An 18,618-nucleotide genomic window follows, 5' to 3' on the forward strand; every position below is an offset into this window, starting at 1 on the left:
GGATTATGGGAAGTTTCATTTGAAGGAAACTAAATGAATACTAAGTTCAGACTGTAGGTTTCATATGCTTTGGTATCCCTAAGGTCTGCAATGCACACACACACACACACATAAACACACACACACACACACCATATATGCTTAATATAAGGTGACATAAATAATTTTTAAAACAATTCTGACTCATCTGAATATATAAACAGTTAAATATATAAATAAATGATTGAAATAGTTGAATATCTACTTAGGATGTTTTAACTTGTTAATTTACTCTCATTTACATATTTAAACCACATATTATGTAAAATAATAAATTAATTTGGAGAGATTTTTCTAGTCTCATGAACAGTATAATTCAAAATCTTCCTATGCATCTTTCACGTGATAATTTTTATAGTCACTAGAGCCCTTTTTGAGTCTTTTAGCAGTTATCCAAATATATCATCTGACTTCCACCTAAGATCTTTGTGATTTTGAATCCACATTTGATTCTGTCCCTGGATTTTTTATTCCTAGTCACAATTCCCCATTCATGTAACATGAAGACAGTTGTTTTCTGAGTTTGTCCTGTAGGTGTGTGTGTGTGTGTGTGTGTGTGTGTGTGTGTTTAGATCTTCACAACATATACCTACTATCTGCTATATCAGTTTTTAAATATATTTAACAAATTTTCAAACTTACACAAAAGTAGGGAAAATAATATAAGAACTCCCATATTCTTATCATCTGGATTCAACATTTGTCAATAAGTTTCAATAAAACCACAATGTCATTATAACATCTACAAAAATGCTATTTTTATATTTGATTTGTTCAAGTCAACATCAAAAGAAAATCTACACATTGCATTAATTGTTTCTCTTAAGTTTATGTACTCTGAAGCAGTCTCCTTTTTTCCCACTACCAATGACTTATTGAAGAAACTGGTTATTGTCTTATAGAATGTGCCACTTTCTGGATTTATCTGTTAACTTCATTTGGTGTTATTTAACTTCCTCGTTTATTTCCTGTATTTCCTTTAAATTTAAGTTAGTTTTAGAGGCTTAATTGGATTCAGGTTCAAATTTTGCAAGATTTCTTTATAGGTGGTACTATGTGTTTCATATTACACATCAAGTTAGGATGTACACAGTGTCTAATTGTCCCCCTAACTTCGTGATGAGTAGATTGATCAGAAGATTCAATGGGTGACTATCCTCTCCTGCATAAAGTTCCTCATCAGCTTTTCATCTAACGGTTTCATCTATTAATGATTATTGCTTAAATATTTCATTAGGATTGCAAAATTGTTATTTTCTAAATTTATCATTCCTTCCATACTTATTAGCTAGAGTACTTTTGTTGAAATGAACTTTACCTCATCAGCTAGGACTCTTTGGTTATCCTGAAATATAATCACATAGAGACGTCAAAATAAATTATTCATTTTTTAATTGCCAACTGTCGGCATAAGGAGTTGCTTCCCAAGTTACTTTCAAAAGTGTCCAATTGAGAAGTGTTTTGATTTTTTAAGTGGGGGAACTTTTTAAAATATCTTTATAAACCCTTTGCGTTTTTATGTTTTTATTTCATTCAGTTGCCTTTGATATTGTTTTATTTTATTTCAGCTTATTATGGGGGTACAAATGTTTAGATTATGTGTGTTGCCTTTCCCCCACTTCCTCCCCCAGAGTCAGAGCTTCAAGCGTGTCCATTCCCCAGATGGTGCGCATCACACTCATAATTATGTATATATATATATATATATATATATATATATATATATATATATATACCCATCCCCTCCTCCCCCTCCCATCTGCCTGATGCCCGATAAATGTTATTCCTATATGTCCACTTAGGTGTTGATCAGTTAATACCAATTTGCTGGTGAGTACATGTGGTGCTTATTTTTCCATTCTTGGGATACTTCACTTAGTAGAATGGGTTCCAGCTCTATCCAGGAAAATGCAAGAGGTGCTATATCACCATTGTTTCTTAGAGCTGAATAGTACTCCATGGTATACATATACCACATTTTATTAATTCACTCATATATTAATGGGCACTTGGGTTGTTTCCACATCTCTGCAATTGTGAATTGTGCTGCTATAAACATTCGAGAGCAGATGTCTTTTTTATAGAGTGTCTTTTGTTCTTTTGGGTGGATGCCCAGTAATGGGATTGCTGGATCAAATGGTAGATCTACTTGTATCGTTTTAAGGTATCTCCATATTGCTTTCCACAGAGGTTGCACTAGTTTGCAGTCCCACCAGCACTGAGTGTAGGAGTGTTCCTATCTCTCTGCATCCACGCCAACATTTATTGTTTTGGGACTTTTTGATAAAGGCCATTCTCACTGGAGATAAGTGACATCTCATTGTGGTTTTGATTTGCATTTCTCTGATGATTAGAGATGTTGAGCATTTTTTCATATGTTTGTTGGCCGTTATTCTGTCTTCTTTGGAAAAGTTTCTGTTCATATCCTTTGCCCACTTTTTGATAGGGTTATTTGATTTTTCCTTGCTGATTTTCCTGAGTTCTAAATAGATTCTAGTTATCAGCCCTTTCTCGGATGTGTAGCTTGTGGAAATTTTCTCCCATTGTGTAGGTTGTCTGTTTGCTTCCTTTCCAATTCTAACAGATACTTTCTATGAGCATCCAAAACTAGCATTAATTGAGAATATTTCAACCTGATATGTCTCTTCCAAACTGTAGTTTGTGGATAAAAATAAATGAATATGGAGAAATACTACATTACATGAGAGATTATATACAGATTTGAATAGAAGGCAACTCCTTTTATTCTGGGGAGAAATTTGGAGAAAATAACCTTTATCTTGTATGTGGACATATATGGTGCATTTACCTGTGTGTGCATGGGTGTATGTTTGTGGTGGATACATTTTTAATGCAAGTGGTAACATGCTATATCTCCTTTTCTGTCATGAGCCTGTGTTTTAGAGATTTTTGCATATCAGTACCTCATTGTTTTTTACAGATGCCCAATGTTTTATTGTTTGGATGTACCATAACTTATTTAACCAGGTTCCCATTGATGGATATGTAGTCTGTTTATGATATTTTGCTATTAGAAACAAGGCTTCCATGAAGATTCTTACAAATAAACCATTTATACATATGCATATTTATCATTAGGATAAATTCCTAAAAGTCGAATTGTTATATGAAAGGATATGTGCATTTCTAATTTCCAACTTGCCCTCCATAGAGGTTGTTCTATTTAACGTACCATCAACAACGGATGAGAGTGCCTGTTTGCCCATGCTCTCACCACCAACACAGCTGTATTCATTTACTTGGAATTATAGTACTATAATAAAAACCCATCCCCACACTGATTTTTAAAATGTATAAGAAAGAAACTCTAACAAGAAAGCATGTGGCAAAATAAAAGTCTATCCTGAAGAATCCATTGGCCAATGTAGTGCATGTCTGGATAATGCCAAAGTATCCTTGTTACATGTTATATTTCTACATAGATTAAATTAGCCATAGAGCTTTGTTTAACAGAAAGTGACAATGGGAGCATTTCTTGAAATTATTTTATTTCCTCCTAGGCATAAAGATATACATTTGGCCAAAGTGATTTTGTCTACCATCTGGATCTTTGCCAATCATATCATTATATAGAATGATATCAATAATATGCTCAGTTCATCAATAATTGCAAACAAACTTTACTGCTAGCTCATGTGTAATCAAGCCCTCAGTCCCTATCTCTCTAAATCAGTTTTAGTTTTAAGGCTTCAGAAAGCAAATATATCATGTTAAGTACTTTTCAGACTTATCTCGGCTACTCAATGAAGAGCCCCTTCTTCTTACTCTAACATAAAGTTCCCATATTGATGATGAATAGTTTTGAAGCTTAATTCTTAAAGGACTTGATGAATAGCAGCTTGGTTTAGAGGACCTGACAAAGCAGTGCACAGCAAAGAACACAGGATAAGTGCTAAGAATAAAACCTCTGAGCTTTTTTTGGTTGTTGAGTTTTTTGTTGTTGTTGTTGTTGTTCAGCGAACTATAGGCAAGAGCAAAAGTGGTGTCTAGCGTGCTTATAGAAGTGATTCTTTGGGTAGGACCACCCACCCAAAAAGTATTTGCTTCCTCATCCAATCTATTTTGGGCCACACAAGGTAGAACACTGCTAGCAAGCACTAAATAGATGTAGTCTAAGCTCTATAAAAGGCTTTGTGATGTAGGAGATTGAAAATACATTAGCATTTGTGAAGAACAATGTTTATGGAGCAATGGAAGAAGCTATTTGTTCTACTTAATGCTCACAAATGTGCTGTGTTGTGTACTGTCCCCTGTAAAGAAAGATGATGCCACTCAATCAAACACCATCAGCAGAGTTTGCACATTAAGTTGTTTTTTCCACCCATAGTAATGAGCTTGCATTAAGCCACCTTCCCCCCCTTTCCTGTCAAGGCCCTCTTGAAGCCAATGGCACACACTGTGAAGCAGCTGCTTAGAGTTAATGTGGGAGTGAGTAGCTGAGAGTTATCTGGCCTTTCCAGGGATTAAGCCCTGTAACTGTGGCCTCATTATCACTGGACTATAACCCACTGAGCTCTCTGGCCCCATACCCATAATGTGTTACAGCTCTATTTAAAACTAGATGACCATGAATACTCTGGGAAAAGTCATGCCCTAGCTAAAGTACAGAAAATTCCCTGTTCTGATTTATAATCTTAGTAATTAAAGCCTATACCACCTGGTCCTGGCTACATTCTGTGTACTTAGAAAGGTACTGAGATAACATGGTCTTTGCATAATTTTATTTTTTTTTTATTTTAGAGATGCATTTTTTTACCAGTAAAGTACATAAAAGAAAACACTCTGAAACCCTCTCTTTGGAAAAATTATTGCATATAATGGTAACACCATTCCTGAGCCATAAAGGACATATGTCTCAACAAAACAAGTAATATGGTAGTATCAAACAATATACATACCTGTGTATTTTTATGTAATGTGTATTAATATAGTGAGATGATTCCCAGATAGGAGCCTACAAGTAGAACTTTCTTAAGTACTCCTCAGAAGATAAGGTCAATTCCTAAAACCTAGCCCCAGCCCCAGCACACTCTCAGCCACATGACCAGTCTTAATTGAGTAGGAAAACAGAAGAACCATTTTTGCGTGGTTATGCCAAAGGAATCAAACACACCATGTCCTGGGACAAACTAAATGGCTTGTGGATTAAGGGAGCAGAAAATTAGAGGCAAGATAAATATTTTGGAAGGCAGTTTAGTATAACAGATACAAATGTGAACTTTGAGAAGTACTGCACTTGCACTTAGCATTGATGGAAAAATGCTACACAAGATCAGTAGAAGAACACGAAATGGTGATTAAGAGGAGGGACTGTGGCGTCAAACTGATGCATTTTTAAGCTCAGAGGCTAACTGTATAACCTTGGATAAGCTACTTACCATTTCTCAGTGTCAATTTCCTCATTTGTAAAGTGAAGATAATAGAACTTACCCCATAGGGTTGTATAGGGTGAGCATTAAGTGAGATCATTCATTTACAGAGAGCCTACAGAAAGAAAGGCTCAATAAGTGAAAAAGCCATTCTTAGCAGCAGCATCAGTAGAAGCAGGAGTAGATATAAAAAATAACCACCCTAAATGGGGATTAAATCCCTGACCATGACCTTGTTAGCACCAGATTTATACTTGTAAAACCTAAAATGGGAATATTGCTTATCCTTCTGGCTCCCTCACTGTTATTCTGACTAGTCTCACATTGGACCATGGTGAGCCCTCCAGTTCTCGTGACCTTTTCTTTTTCTCCAAGTCTGTGAGCTTCTTTCTAGCCTCACTTCCTCTCCCTTCTTTTGCTCTAATCTGTTTCCATGCTTAAATCAAATTAATTTATCTAAATTACTAGTTCTACCATATCGGTGCTTTGGCAACTACTTATGATCATGGCTTGACATTGGCTCTTGGTCGGAAACATCGAAACCTGATGAAAATTACTGATAATTAAACTGACTTGTGAGGAAAAGGAAGAAATAGTGAATTATTTGTTTCTTTCTAGACCTTTCAGGCTAGATGCAAATGTTTCCATTTGAGTATTAAGTGCTTGGCCATGTCAGGGAGAGACCGTTGATAAAGCATCTAATGGGATGCCAGGAACCCAGCAGTACTCATCACATTGTAATTGATGATGATTCTCAATGGTTGAGCCATGTATTGGTTTAGTATTCTTTGACTATAGTGTTAACTAACTATAGATTAACTGAAAGATCTCTAACTTCAGAGTTAAGAGACCTTTGCTCATTTGGGGCATATCCTTCCTGCACTCTGGGCTTTAGATTTTTCATATGTAATGAGGAGGTTTAACTGAATGATCTCTATTTTCTTTTGGGTCCTGATAATGTATGATTTCTTTGTACTATCTGAGAGACTAAGATTTGGAATAAAAAAAAACTGTCATAAACAAATGTTCTACCTATAGCAATCTGGCTTCAATATAACTGGAATGGAGGGATAATAGGGATCAATGTAATTAAATGGGTAGCATAAAAATCAAATTTAACAATCTTGACTATTTTAGCACACCAGCCCCAATATGCCTGAGAATTAGGAGTTCTACCCCCTTCTTTGTTAGTTTGAGTTCTGGTATCATTATGTCCTAAAGTACTGCATGATTCTGAATTATTTTTATTAAAGTGTATTAAAGTATTATTTTATAAAAATATGCATTGAGATACTTTGATAAACCCCAGGCTGTTGCAAAGCTTATCTTTTGGGAATCAATGTAACATATGGTTGGCTTGAAATTGTTTCTTTGGGAGTATACACTACTGTGCTTCAATTATTGCCAGGAGAGTGCTTCCCAAATATATCAGCAAGGACCCCTTCAATTATTTGTAAACTGCAGGTTATAAATAATTTTGACTATTAAACTACATTGATTAAGTAAAAGTTTATTTCTTGCACTTTTCCTTTTTGTGTGAGCATTATACATTAGTATTATTTGTTACTATCATTTTTTTAAAAAAAAACTTCAAAATATCAAGGGGATACAAATGTTTTTGTTACATGGATACCTTGTATAATGCTTACGTCAGGGCTTTTGGTGTGTCTGTCTCCAGAATAGTGCTCATTGTACCAAACAGGTAAGTTTTTGTCCCACACCTCCCCTCCCACTATCCCCTTTCTTGGTTTCCAATGCCCTCCTTTTTCCCACTTTTGATGTCCTTTATTTCTTTCTCTTGCCTGATTGCTCTGGCTAGGTCTTCCAGTACTATATTGAATAGAAGTGGTGACAGTGGGCACTCTTGTTTTGTTCCAGTTCTTAGGGGGAATGCTTTCAATGTTTCCCCATTCAGAATGATGCTGGCTGTGGGTTTGCTTTATATGGCTTTTGTTACTTTGAGATATGTTCCTAATATGCCTAATATGTTGAGAGTTTTTATCACGAAAGGGTGTTTTATTTTGTCAAATGCTTTTTTCTGCATCTATTGATGATCATATGGTCTTTGGTTTTGCTTCTATTTATGGTCAATCACGTTTACTGATTTGTGTATGTTGAACCATCCTTGCATCCCTGGGATGAAACCCACCTGATTGTGGTGAATTATCTTTTTGATGTGTTGTTGAATTCAGTTTGCTAGTATTTTGTCAACAATTTTTGCATCTATGTTCATAAGAGATACTGGTCTGTTATTTTCTTTTTTTTGTTGTTTGTTTTTGTGTTCTTTTCCCGTCTTTTGTTTTAACATGATACTGGCTTCATAGAATGAGTTAGGGAGTATTCCCTCCTTCTCAAACTTATGGAATAATTGCTGTAAAATAGATACCAGTTCTTCTTTGTAGGTCTGGTCAAATTGGGCTGTGAAACCATCTGGTTTGGGCCTTTTTTGTTGTTGTTGGGAGATTTTTATTACTGTTTCAATCTCGCTGCTTATTATTGGTCTGTTCAGGATGTCTATTTCTTCCTGATTCAAGCTTGAGAGGTTGTGTGTTTCTATTTCTTCCTGATTCAACTTTGGAGGTGGTGTGTTTCCATTTCCTCTAGGTTTTTTAGTTTGTTTGTGTAGAGGTTTTGGTAATATTCATGGATGATATTTTGTACTTCCATGGGTATTAGTTGTAATGCCTCCTTTTTCATTTCTGATTGAGTTTATTTGAGTTCTTTCTCTTCTATTTCTGGTTAATATGGCTAATGATCTATAGATTTTGTTTATCTTTTCAATGAACCAGCTTTTCATTACATTGATATTTTGTTTTTGTTTTTTTGTTTTTTGGGGTTTTTTTTGGTTTTCATTTCATTTAGTTCTTCTCTAAGCTTTGTTATTTCTTTTTTCTGCTGGGTTTGGATTTGGTTTGTTCTTCTTTTACTAGTTCCTTGAGATGTGACATTAGGTTGTTAATTTTGTGATCTTTCTGTCTTTTTGATGAAGGCATTTAAGGAATTTTCCCTTTAAGACTACTTTTACTGTATCCCATAGATTTTGAAAAATTGTGTATCCTTTGTTGTTCAGTTCAAGGAATCTTTTGATTTACATTTTAATTTCATCATTGACCCAAGGATCATTCAGCAGCAGGTTGTTTAATTTCCATGCCTTTTTTAGAATTGTTTCTCTTGGAATTGATTTCTAGTTTTATTCCACTGTGGTCTGAGAAAATACATGGCATGATTTTGGTTTTTTGAATTTGCTGAGACTTGTTTTGTGGCCTAAGATATGATCAGTCTTGGAAAATGTCCCACATGCTGATGAGAAGAACGTATATTCTGTAGTTTTGATGGGGAAAATGTCAGGCACTGGGATGCGGCTGCTTGCTGCCTCCATGTAGCTCCGCATCTCCATGGGCCAGCGCTGCGTGTGGCCAGTTGGAGGGCACGCTGCTGGGGCTGGGCCCCGAGGCACAGAAAGGCACACAGGGCCCTCCGCGTGCCAGAATGCCCCCAGGCCCACATGCCCGCTGCCTGTTTCCTGCCATGCTGTTTGCGTGATCCTGATTGGGTAATTTTTGAATCCCACTGTTTTTGATTGGATATTAAAGCTTATTGGTGATTGGATGTTAAAGCTTGTAGTTGATTGGATGCTTCTTGAGCCCTACCAAGGGTATAAAAGCAGGGGCAGAAGGGCAGGAAGGGGAGAAGATCTGAAGACGTGAAGAGAGCTGTGCTGAGCCTGCTGTAGAAGAGTAAAGGCTGTTCTCCGACTCTTCGTATGCTGCTCGGTTCTTTCCCCAGTCAAATGAATAAGAGCTGTAATAAGAGCTGTAACACTAGCTGTACACATTGCTACAACAGTTTTAGGGTAGAATGTTCTATAAATATCTGTTAGGTCTATTTGTTCTAGAGTCCCATTTAAGTCCAGTTTTTCTTAATTCATTTTCTGCTCCAATGATCAGTCCAGTTCTGTCAGTAGGGTGTTGAAGTCCCCAAAATAAGCTGGTGCTTTTTATATCTTTGCTTAGATCTTGTAGAATTTGCTTTATGAATCCAGGAGCTCCCATATTAGGTGCATATATATTTAGGACTGTTATGTCTTCTTGTTGAATTGCTCACTTTACAATTATATAATGACCACCTCTATCTTTTTTTTTTTACTATTGTTGTTTTAAAGTCTATTTTATCTGATATGAGAATGCCTACACCTGCTTACTTTTGGTTTCCATTTGCATGGGATATTTTTTCTACCCCTTTCCCTTGAGTTTGTGTGTGTCCTTGTGGGTTAGATGTGTTTCCTGGAGTTAGCAGATACTTGGGTTGTGTTTTTTCATCCATTCAGCCAGTCCATGTCTTTTAAGTGGGACATTCAGACCATTCACATTGACTGTTAGTATTGAAATGTGAGATACTGTTCTGTTCATCGTGTTGGATGATACCTTATATTTTTGTTGTTCTTTTAATGCTATTGTTTTATAAGACCTGTGAGCTTTAATTTTGTGGTGTTTTTATACTGGTTGGTATCTACTGTACTGTTTCATGTATAATGTACTTTTGAGCATTTTCTGTAAGGCAGGTCTAGTAGTGACAAGTTCCCTTAGTGTTTGCTTGTCTGGAAAATTCTTTATTTCTCCATCATTTATGAAACTTGGTTTTGCAGGATACAAAATTCTTATCTGGCAGTTGTTCTGTTTAAGGAGACTGATAATGGGACCCCAATCCCTCTGGCTTATAAGTTCTCCACTAAGAAGTATGCAGTTAGCCTGATAGGTTTTTCTTTGTAGATTAGTTGTTGCTTTGGTCTCACAGCTTGTAGCATTTTCTCCTTCATTTTGACTTTGGTCATGTTGATGATTATGTGTCTTGGAGATGTCATATTTGCTATGAATCTTCCCGGTGTTTGATGACCATCTTGTATCTGGATATATGAATCTCTGGAGATACGAGGGAAGTTCTCAATAATTCCCTTGAATAGGTTTTCCAAGCTTTTTGTTTTTCTTCTTTTCCCTCTCGAATACCTATAATTCGTATGTTGGCTCATTTTACGTAGTTCCATATTTCTCTCAGTGATTGTTCATTCTTCTTTATTCTTTTTCCTGTGTCTTTGGCTGACTGGGTTAGTTTGAAAGCCTTGTCTTCAAGCTTTTGAGTTTATTTCTTCTTCTTTGTCTAGTCTGTTGGTACAGTTCTCTGCTGTATTTTGTGATTCCCTAAATGATTCTTTATTTCTTTAAGTTCTGTTATATCTTTCTTATGTTGTCTGTCTCTTTAGTAAACTTTTAGTAAGCTTTTGGTATTTTTCATTCATGTCCTGAAATATTGTTTTGGTTTTCAACTTTCTCTTCAATTCCATTCATTGTGTTTGCCATACATATTCTGAATTCTATCCCTGACATTTTGACAATTTCCTTTTGTTTGAGGTCCATTGCAGTGGATATATTGTGGATGTATCCTTTGAGTGTGTCAAACTAGTTTGTTTTTCATGTTGCTGGGATTCTTTTGCTAGATTCTTCACATCCGAAACCTCTTCTCTTCGCTCAGGGCAAATAGGTTTGTGGTGCGCCTGTTCTCCTTTGCTCAGAACTCTCCTACTTAGAAGGAGGAAAAGTCCCTGGATAGCACTTTTGTGTCTTATTCTGGAGGATTGACCTGGCAAAAGAGGAATGGATATACTGAGAGCCTGTAATAATACAGCTGTTCTCCTGCATTGTCCCATTCCCCTGTGATTGTCACAGCCCAAGCCAGTGCTGGGGGATATTTGTTCAGATTGATGGGTTGGTCCCCAGGCTGCTGTTGAAAGCTTGGGCAGGGGGCTGGGCAAGTCCCTCTCTGTGGAGGTAAGCAGGTGGCTTGATCTTGGCTGGCACCTTGGTGGGTCATGGGACCTTGGTGTGTGCCTGGTTGCGTCATGGGACTGGAGCCAGTTGTGGGGCATGTTCAAGGACCGTGGCAGATGCCTGGGTTTGTCACAGGACTGCAGCAAGTGGCAGGGCAGGTAGTGGGACATTGGCTGGCACCTGGGTGGCTCATGGGACCTTAGCTAGAGCCTGGGCAGGTTGTGGGACCTTGGCAAGTACCTGGGCACATAGCGGGACCACAGCCTGTGGTGGGGCAGGTTGTGGTACTTTGTCAGGTGACTGGACAGGACGAGGGTCTTGGCCATTTCCTGGGTAGGTTGTGGGACCACAGCCAGTGATGGAGTAGCTCCTTGGGCCACAGTATCTGAACCATCTGAATCTGGCAGGGTGGGGTGATGTTCAGCACACTGCCAAGGAGTCACAGTGGCTGGAGCTCTCCTCCCCACTCTCTAACCTGGCAGGGCTAATGAAGAGGCAGCTGCAATGGAGCTGACCCCTCTGCAGACCTGATGTTCTGGGGCTGACAGAAGAGATTGGAGTCTGTTGTTGTGACCTGGGACCAGAAATTGGCTGGACCCCACTGTACCTGCTCTCCAGTGCAATACCAGTTCCTTTGATCAGTTTGGAGGCTTGCTGTGTTGGACAAGCTTAGATTTCAGTGTCTGCAGGGGAAGTGCAGAGCCCTGGGGATCTCTTCCCTAACCCTTCCATGTGTGTGGATGCTTCCCCAAGGTACCTTCTCATCTTGCCGAGCTGATCACCCTGTTTATTTTCCCCACACTTTGTGTGTCTCCAGTCCTTTCTGTGATGATTCACACTACCCTCTCTGAGATGGTCCATCCACAGGTAAATCTCTACCTGCAACCTTTGATCCTCTCCTTGAGAGCAATGAGTGTAGGCTGCTTCTAGTCTGCCATCTTGGCCTCTCCTCTTGTACTTTACTAAGTAAAAAAAATTACATATATCTGCTGCTTAGAGCTCTTGGTCAGGATGTGCTATCCGACATAATCACAAGTTAATATAATTCTAGCTAAAAGGAAATATATTTGATATTTGAATTAGTTTTACTTAGGTAAATATTTAATTTTTTTTTATTTCAGCATATTATTGGGGTACAAATGTTAAGATTACGTATATTGCCCTTGTTGAATTTTTGTTATGAATTTTGAAACATCAAATATCTTTAAAACTCTCAAATACTTAAAGACACTTAAAAGAGCTTCCTAGTGATGCACAGACTACAATTTGGGAATTTAACAAGTATATTACGGAATAATCCACCAAATAATTATCATTATTGGTAATATTTATTGGGCAATTACTATATGCCAGGTCTATCTACATTTTAAGTACTGTATACACTTAGTCTTCATTTAATCCTGAGCCACATTGGGATTAAATTACTTACCCAGGGTCATACAACAAGGAACTGGTAGGATTTGAACCAGGGAAGGTTTGAGTGCATGGGATTGAAGACTGTTGTTCTCAACCCAGCAGTGAACAATGAGAGTGCTTTAATAGATGAATCTTGAAGGAGATTAAGATCTCTTGAAGGAGACATTAATATTTATATCAGTTGAATCTTAAATTGTTAGGATGTGGAAAGACATCAGAATTGGGATGCTGAGAAATGTTAGGGGTGCTGAGAAATGTTAGGAGTGCTAAAATGGAGCTGGGGATAAGGTACTAAGTTTTAATCTCCAGGTTAGTACCTGAATTTGTACATATGAGTCAAGGCTTCCAAAAAGGCTAGAAGTTGAACAAACCAGTAATTTATTGGTCAGAGCGGTGGTTTCCAACCATCTAAAAAGATGTTTGGTTTGGGGGGGTTGGTAGGTGAGGTGAAGGAGTATATCACCATTCTAAGACAGGGTACAAGGGTGGGGGGAAGGGGAAAATGGCTCCCTCTCTACAATTGCATATATACAATAAAGTGGGGGGAGAGGAAGTGAGGAGAAAAGCTCATTTTTTAGTTAATAACTGATGCTCTAGAGTTTCAGGCTCTTTAACGCTCTGTGGATTAGGAATTTGTGGCAATTCTATACCACTGAATGCCATAAAACCCAGGATATTGAGATTCCAGGGTTAGGACTCTAGCAATTTAAAAACAATGAAGTGCTGAGGGGGGTGGGGAACAAAAAACCCCAGGGATTTGAAAGGTAAAGCTCTGGAGATGTTAAACACTAATCCCCCTTGCACTCCAAGTCAATCACAGTTTTAGCCCCTAGTATAAGTGGAAATGGCATTGGGGTTTGGAAGGAAAGGGGTGAATAAAAGAAAGGCCACCTGGGCAGGCATTTGGGCCTCCCTCCCTAAGTTTAACTGGAGCGACTCCCATTTTATTTGTTTAGTATATTGAGAGTTTCTGCATACAGTTTCATTTGATAAAGGTGTTCCAAGCTTAAGAGAAAAAGGCAAAACCACTTCACTAGGGAAGAAAAAAAGGATGTGGAACCTCTAAAAAGTGTGCCAGTAGTTCACCTCAGCCTCCGTTTTTTTTGTTTGTTTGTTTGTTTGTTTTTTTAAATAGCGTCAGACACTAACAAGGACTTTTTGGCTGGGATGTTAGGAGGGGCCAACTAACAGTTCAGTGAATCAGTCATCCCCTACTGTGAAACCACCACCACCAACAAATAATAATAATAGCAGTTACCATATTAAGTGTCAACTCTGATGTGGCACAAGGCTAAATGCTTAAATAAATTGTGCCATTCAATTCTCTGTAGTCCTATGAGATAGGTACTACGGTATTATTATCTCATTTGACAAATACTGTCACTATTTTGCACATAAAGAAATTGTGCATATGGTATAAATATATGGGAATAAACAAAATAAAGGCATTTTAAAATCATATTTTCCAATTATATTTAAGTACTTGGTAAGGGCCTGTTGCAAGTGAAATACACATCAAGTCAAGGTGATCTATTCCTTTGAACTCAAATGAGTTCAGAAGGACAAATCAGACACTGGCCCCTGAAGTCAGGAAGGTCTGATAGCCTATTCTAAGAGGAAAGTGTTTTAAGTAGAAAAAAAAAGTAGACTTTTACACAGAAAGTAAAGGTCATATTGCAATTGCATGTTTGCTTGAAAAGATTTTTGTTAAGTTTTTCATTCAACAAATAATTATTGGGCACCAGCTATGTGCTCTGAACCCATAATCTCAAACATAAAAAAGTGAGAGATATATTTATTTGGTACAAACCTCAAGCCTAAGAAATTTCTAGAATTACCAAATCCTGGTTTAGGTGGCACCTATTGATTAAGTGTGATTTGCAACCTAGTTCCAATAGATGTTTAAACACTCAAAAAGAATGAGTAGGGCAGTAGAGTTGTAGATTATAGATCATAGAATTAAAGAACCTTAGAAATAAAGTAGCACATTTCCTGTACTTTACAGGTGAGAGAGTCAGACGGACTTGGATTGTAAACTGTATAAACTTGGGCAAGTTACTTTACCTCTCTGAGCCTCAGGTTCCTCATCTATAACATGGGAGTAATAGCACCTGCCTTATAGATATATATGGTAAGGATTATATAAGATATAAAGTTCTTAGTGCAGAGTCTGACACACAACATGCTCAATACATGATTACTGTTATTGTGATTACTATTTTCCATGTGAGGAGACTGAAACTCAGTAAGGGGAAATGACTAGTCCAAGGTCACATAGCTTATTAATGTTAGGGAAAAGAATAAAACTCAGATTTCTACTGATTGCCAGATAGTCCTTATACTACCCTACCCAGTTTACTCCCTGGGAGCAGGTAATATAAACTTCTTAAGCTTGTGAGACATATTGTGGCTCATCCAGGGAGAAGGGAAAAGAATTACAAGGAAATGCCTGGCATAAGATGAGGATCACTGGACTCAGAAAACAAAAGAGCAAGGGATAAATAAAGAGCAAGAGAGAAACAATAATTACTAGAAAGTTTACATAGCAATGTTGGAGCATTACAATACCTAGTGAATTGAAGGACTGATCTCTATCCCAATTTCTTTATATACCACAAATGAAATTGACTGTTTTTTTTTTTTTTGGAAGTAGGAGTAGGAGGTGGTTTAGAATGCATGTGGGGTTCACAGAAAGTTACTGTGAATTCAGCTTACTATGCAGTTTATATTTGCAAAGCAAGAAAACCCAGTAATTAAAATGAGAATGGAAGTATGAGTACTACCAAAACTTAAGGAATGAGATTTTAAAAGCATATTGGGCTAGAGTGACATGTCATAGTAGAAGTTGTTGATAAATTCAGCGAAAAGAAAAAACAATAGCTCAAATAGTAAAGCCACATTGTAGTTGCTTTGCGTCTCTATAGTACAGGTACAGCATTGAGAGTGAGTGATTTGTTAGATGAAGATATTCTTAAAAATTTTGAAATATATAAAAAGAACCACTCTGTTTCTATGCTAAAAGTGGAGGTTAATTTACACTTGCCTAAGCAAAAGATGATATGTTCTTTCCTAACTTATAGTTTGCTTTAATCAGAGGTCCACAGTGTTGGTTGTTATAAGATCCAAGGAATATTCAGACTATCCAGGAATTCCCTCATAGAAGCAAGGCCATTTTGCTCAATTCATCACTGCATAGTGCATGACACATGAATTGATGCCAGAAAGTCCGACTGGAGTTCCTTGCCCACCACAAGGAATACATTGTGATTGTTTCAGGTGCAATTTCTTCATAAAAGGATTGTTCCAATATTGTGCACTTAAAAATTTGTTAAGAGGGTAGAAGTCATGTTAAGTGTTCTTACCACAATAATAATTTTTAAAGATTGTTCCTTTTCTTACTTCATTCTTTCATCTTGAGTTTGCTAATTTTCCTCTCATGAAAATGACTACATTTTATTTCAAACAAAATATATTGGTAACACCTTGATTGCCTATTCATTTGATAATTTTCACCTTCACAGGGCATCAGGTACTGTTTATACAGCACTAGACATTGCAACAGGACAAGAGGTAAGTGCTAACATTCAATCCTGATTTTTATTTTCCTTTATTCATATTTATCAGGTTTCTTCTTTGATGGCATCTATGCTGGAAAAAAATGGGTACCACTGGGTAAAGCATCTGAAGCATCTTAAGTAGATTGACCAAAGAAAACAGGCATAGTTTTGTGCCACAGATAAAGAGTAGATAAATAATTTGTATGCCTTACTTTGTGTCCCCCCAAAAATAGATGCTTATGTTTATTGTAACAATTGTAATTCATTCTTGTACTTTAATCATCATTCAGGTGGCCATAAAGCAGATGAACCTTCAACAGCAACCCAAAAAAGAATTAATTATTAATGAAATCCTAGTCATGAGGGAAAATAAGAACCCCAATATTGTTAATTATTTAGATAGGTAAGTGTTTTTTTTTTTTCTCATTATGTACTTGTTCTCTTTATGGGATGTCATTTTCTTTGCAAATTACTTTTTTGGGATCTATTCATTTAACAGTCATTCTACAAATATTTCTCAAATTCTGCAAAGAAGTAGAGTGTTAGATCTATTGCTGAATTTTCACCCACTTATCTTTGTCCACCCATCAAACACTTGAAGAAACATTTTATGGTCTTTGTTCAAACATGAGCAGTTTGTGTAATTTCCTCTTGAGGATCGTGGCTCCATGTTGGCAGGAAATAGGCTATTGCATATAAGAGAGAGCAGTGATGTTTTAAACGTTTCATCAAGTGTTTGTTTGGAGCCAGTACAGTGTCTGGGAGTCTAAGTGAAGAAGGCTGACTACAATGGCCCTGCTTTAATGGGTGCTTTGTGATTAACTGACAGTGAGGTCTAGGAAATTGAGACTTTAATCTCAAACCTTTTTCCTAAACCAGGTAATTAATGTCTCTTTCATCAGTGGTATTAACAGTGTGTGATAAATAGGCATTTAAAGACAGCACTAACTCTTCACTTGTGGTTAACATCTGTCTCATTCAATTTCAATAAGTGTTTGTTTAGCACCACTGTGCTGTGTTCTCTGGGGGGTATACAAAGGAAATAAAGCTAGATCTTCAACCTCAATGAGATTAAGATCTTGCTTTCTGTGTTTTGGGCCAGGAAGACCATGATACAGAAGGAGGAAAAAAGAGGAGGAAAATGGATGGTCAAATCTTGAGTATTTCATAATGTGTCATTTAGGGACTAACTGCAGCAGAGTGACCTAAAGTCACTCTGTGTTTGTAATTTTGTAAAACTTACATTTTCACTTACAAAAAATGCAGATTTCCAGGCTGCTCACCATAATTAATCAAATGGGACCTGTGAATTTTCATTTTTAATAGACTTTCCAGTTGAATCTTATGGACACTGCAGTTCGAATACCACAGGATAGAAAGTCTTGCTTCTATCCTGTGGGTCTTAGGACAGGGTAGAAACATTAAGATCATTCCATTTCCTGTAATTTCTCTCTCTTGGTGAGCAGGGAGCCAGACAGATCTAATAATACTGCTAAAGTGCCTTCCGATGGTTCTAGGTGATTTGAATAACCTCATGCTCTCTTTGCCTGAATTGTAGGGCTCTGGTGACCCTTGTCTTCATATTTGATCACTTGGGATATGTTCCTCAATAACTTCTTAAAGTTAATGGGCATGGCACAACTCACAATTGAATTCTATCAGAACTGAGGCCTGAGAATGTTACAGTCCTCACTTCCTTAGTTCCAACTCAAAGTCTTGGTTTTTATTGTTATAGCTACTTAGTGGGTGATGAACTATGGGTAGTCATGGAATACTTGGCTGGTGGCTCGTTGACTGATGTGGTCACGGAGACCTGTATGGATGAAGGACAGATAGCAGCTGTCTGCAGAGAGGTAAGAAAATAGAGCATTTCTAGCTGAGAAGAACACCAGAATTGGCAGTTCCTTATTTCTGATTATTGAGAATGCTTGTAACAAAGTAACAATAGCAGAACTTTTCTACTGGAAAAAAAAAATTCGAGAGCCTAACTTTAATTTAAACCCTAACCTAATAGCATTCTTCTGCATTACCCTTGCTGACCTCTTGTTTATTTTAGTTGCTTTTTTATGGATTTTGAGTTCTGTTATGCCATTCTTGAGGTACCATATCTAAGCCCACATGCTATAGTCTCAATGAACATGGGAAAACAGTAATGTTAGCATGGAACTTCTTTCTGATTTGGGGGGACTTTTACATGATAGTTATTTTGTCTTGCATGTGCAATGTGAGCTATGTAAAATACAAACCACATTATATTCTCATCATTTTCTAGAAAGCAATTTAAATAAGGTCCTCCCTCAGACCAGAAATAAGTTTCTTTCACAATATAATTTGAACATCCCTCATAGTCCTCCAGGGGACCTCAGGGGCTGTCTGTTTTCCAATCACAGTGTC

General features: G+C 37.2%; 1 protein-coding gene across 7 annotated transcripts in view; it reads left to right on the forward strand.

The window, feature by feature from the left end:
• Positions 1–18,618, forward strand: part of PAK3 (p21 (RAC1) activated kinase 3) — a 254,528-nt gene that overhangs the window by 206,118 nt on the left and 29,792 nt on the right. For all 7 annotated transcript variants that reach the window (XM_075999452.1, XM_075999451.1, XM_075999449.1 and 4 more), the window contains 3 exons: positions 16,189–16,237; positions 16,515–16,627; positions 17,960–18,077. In XM_075999452.1, the coding sequence (XP_075855567.1) occupies positions 16,189–16,237; positions 16,515–16,627; positions 17,960–18,077 (280 nt within the window). The remainder of the gene's footprint in view (positions 1–16,188; positions 16,238–16,514; positions 16,628–17,959; positions 18,078–18,618) is intronic.

Source organism: Microcebus murinus, chromosome X, assembly GCF_040939455.1.
Source record: "Microcebus murinus isolate Inina chromosome X, M.murinus_Inina_mat1.0, whole genome shotgun sequence".
Lineage (NCBI taxonomy): Eukaryota > Metazoa > Chordata > Mammalia > Primates > Cheirogaleidae > Microcebus > Microcebus murinus.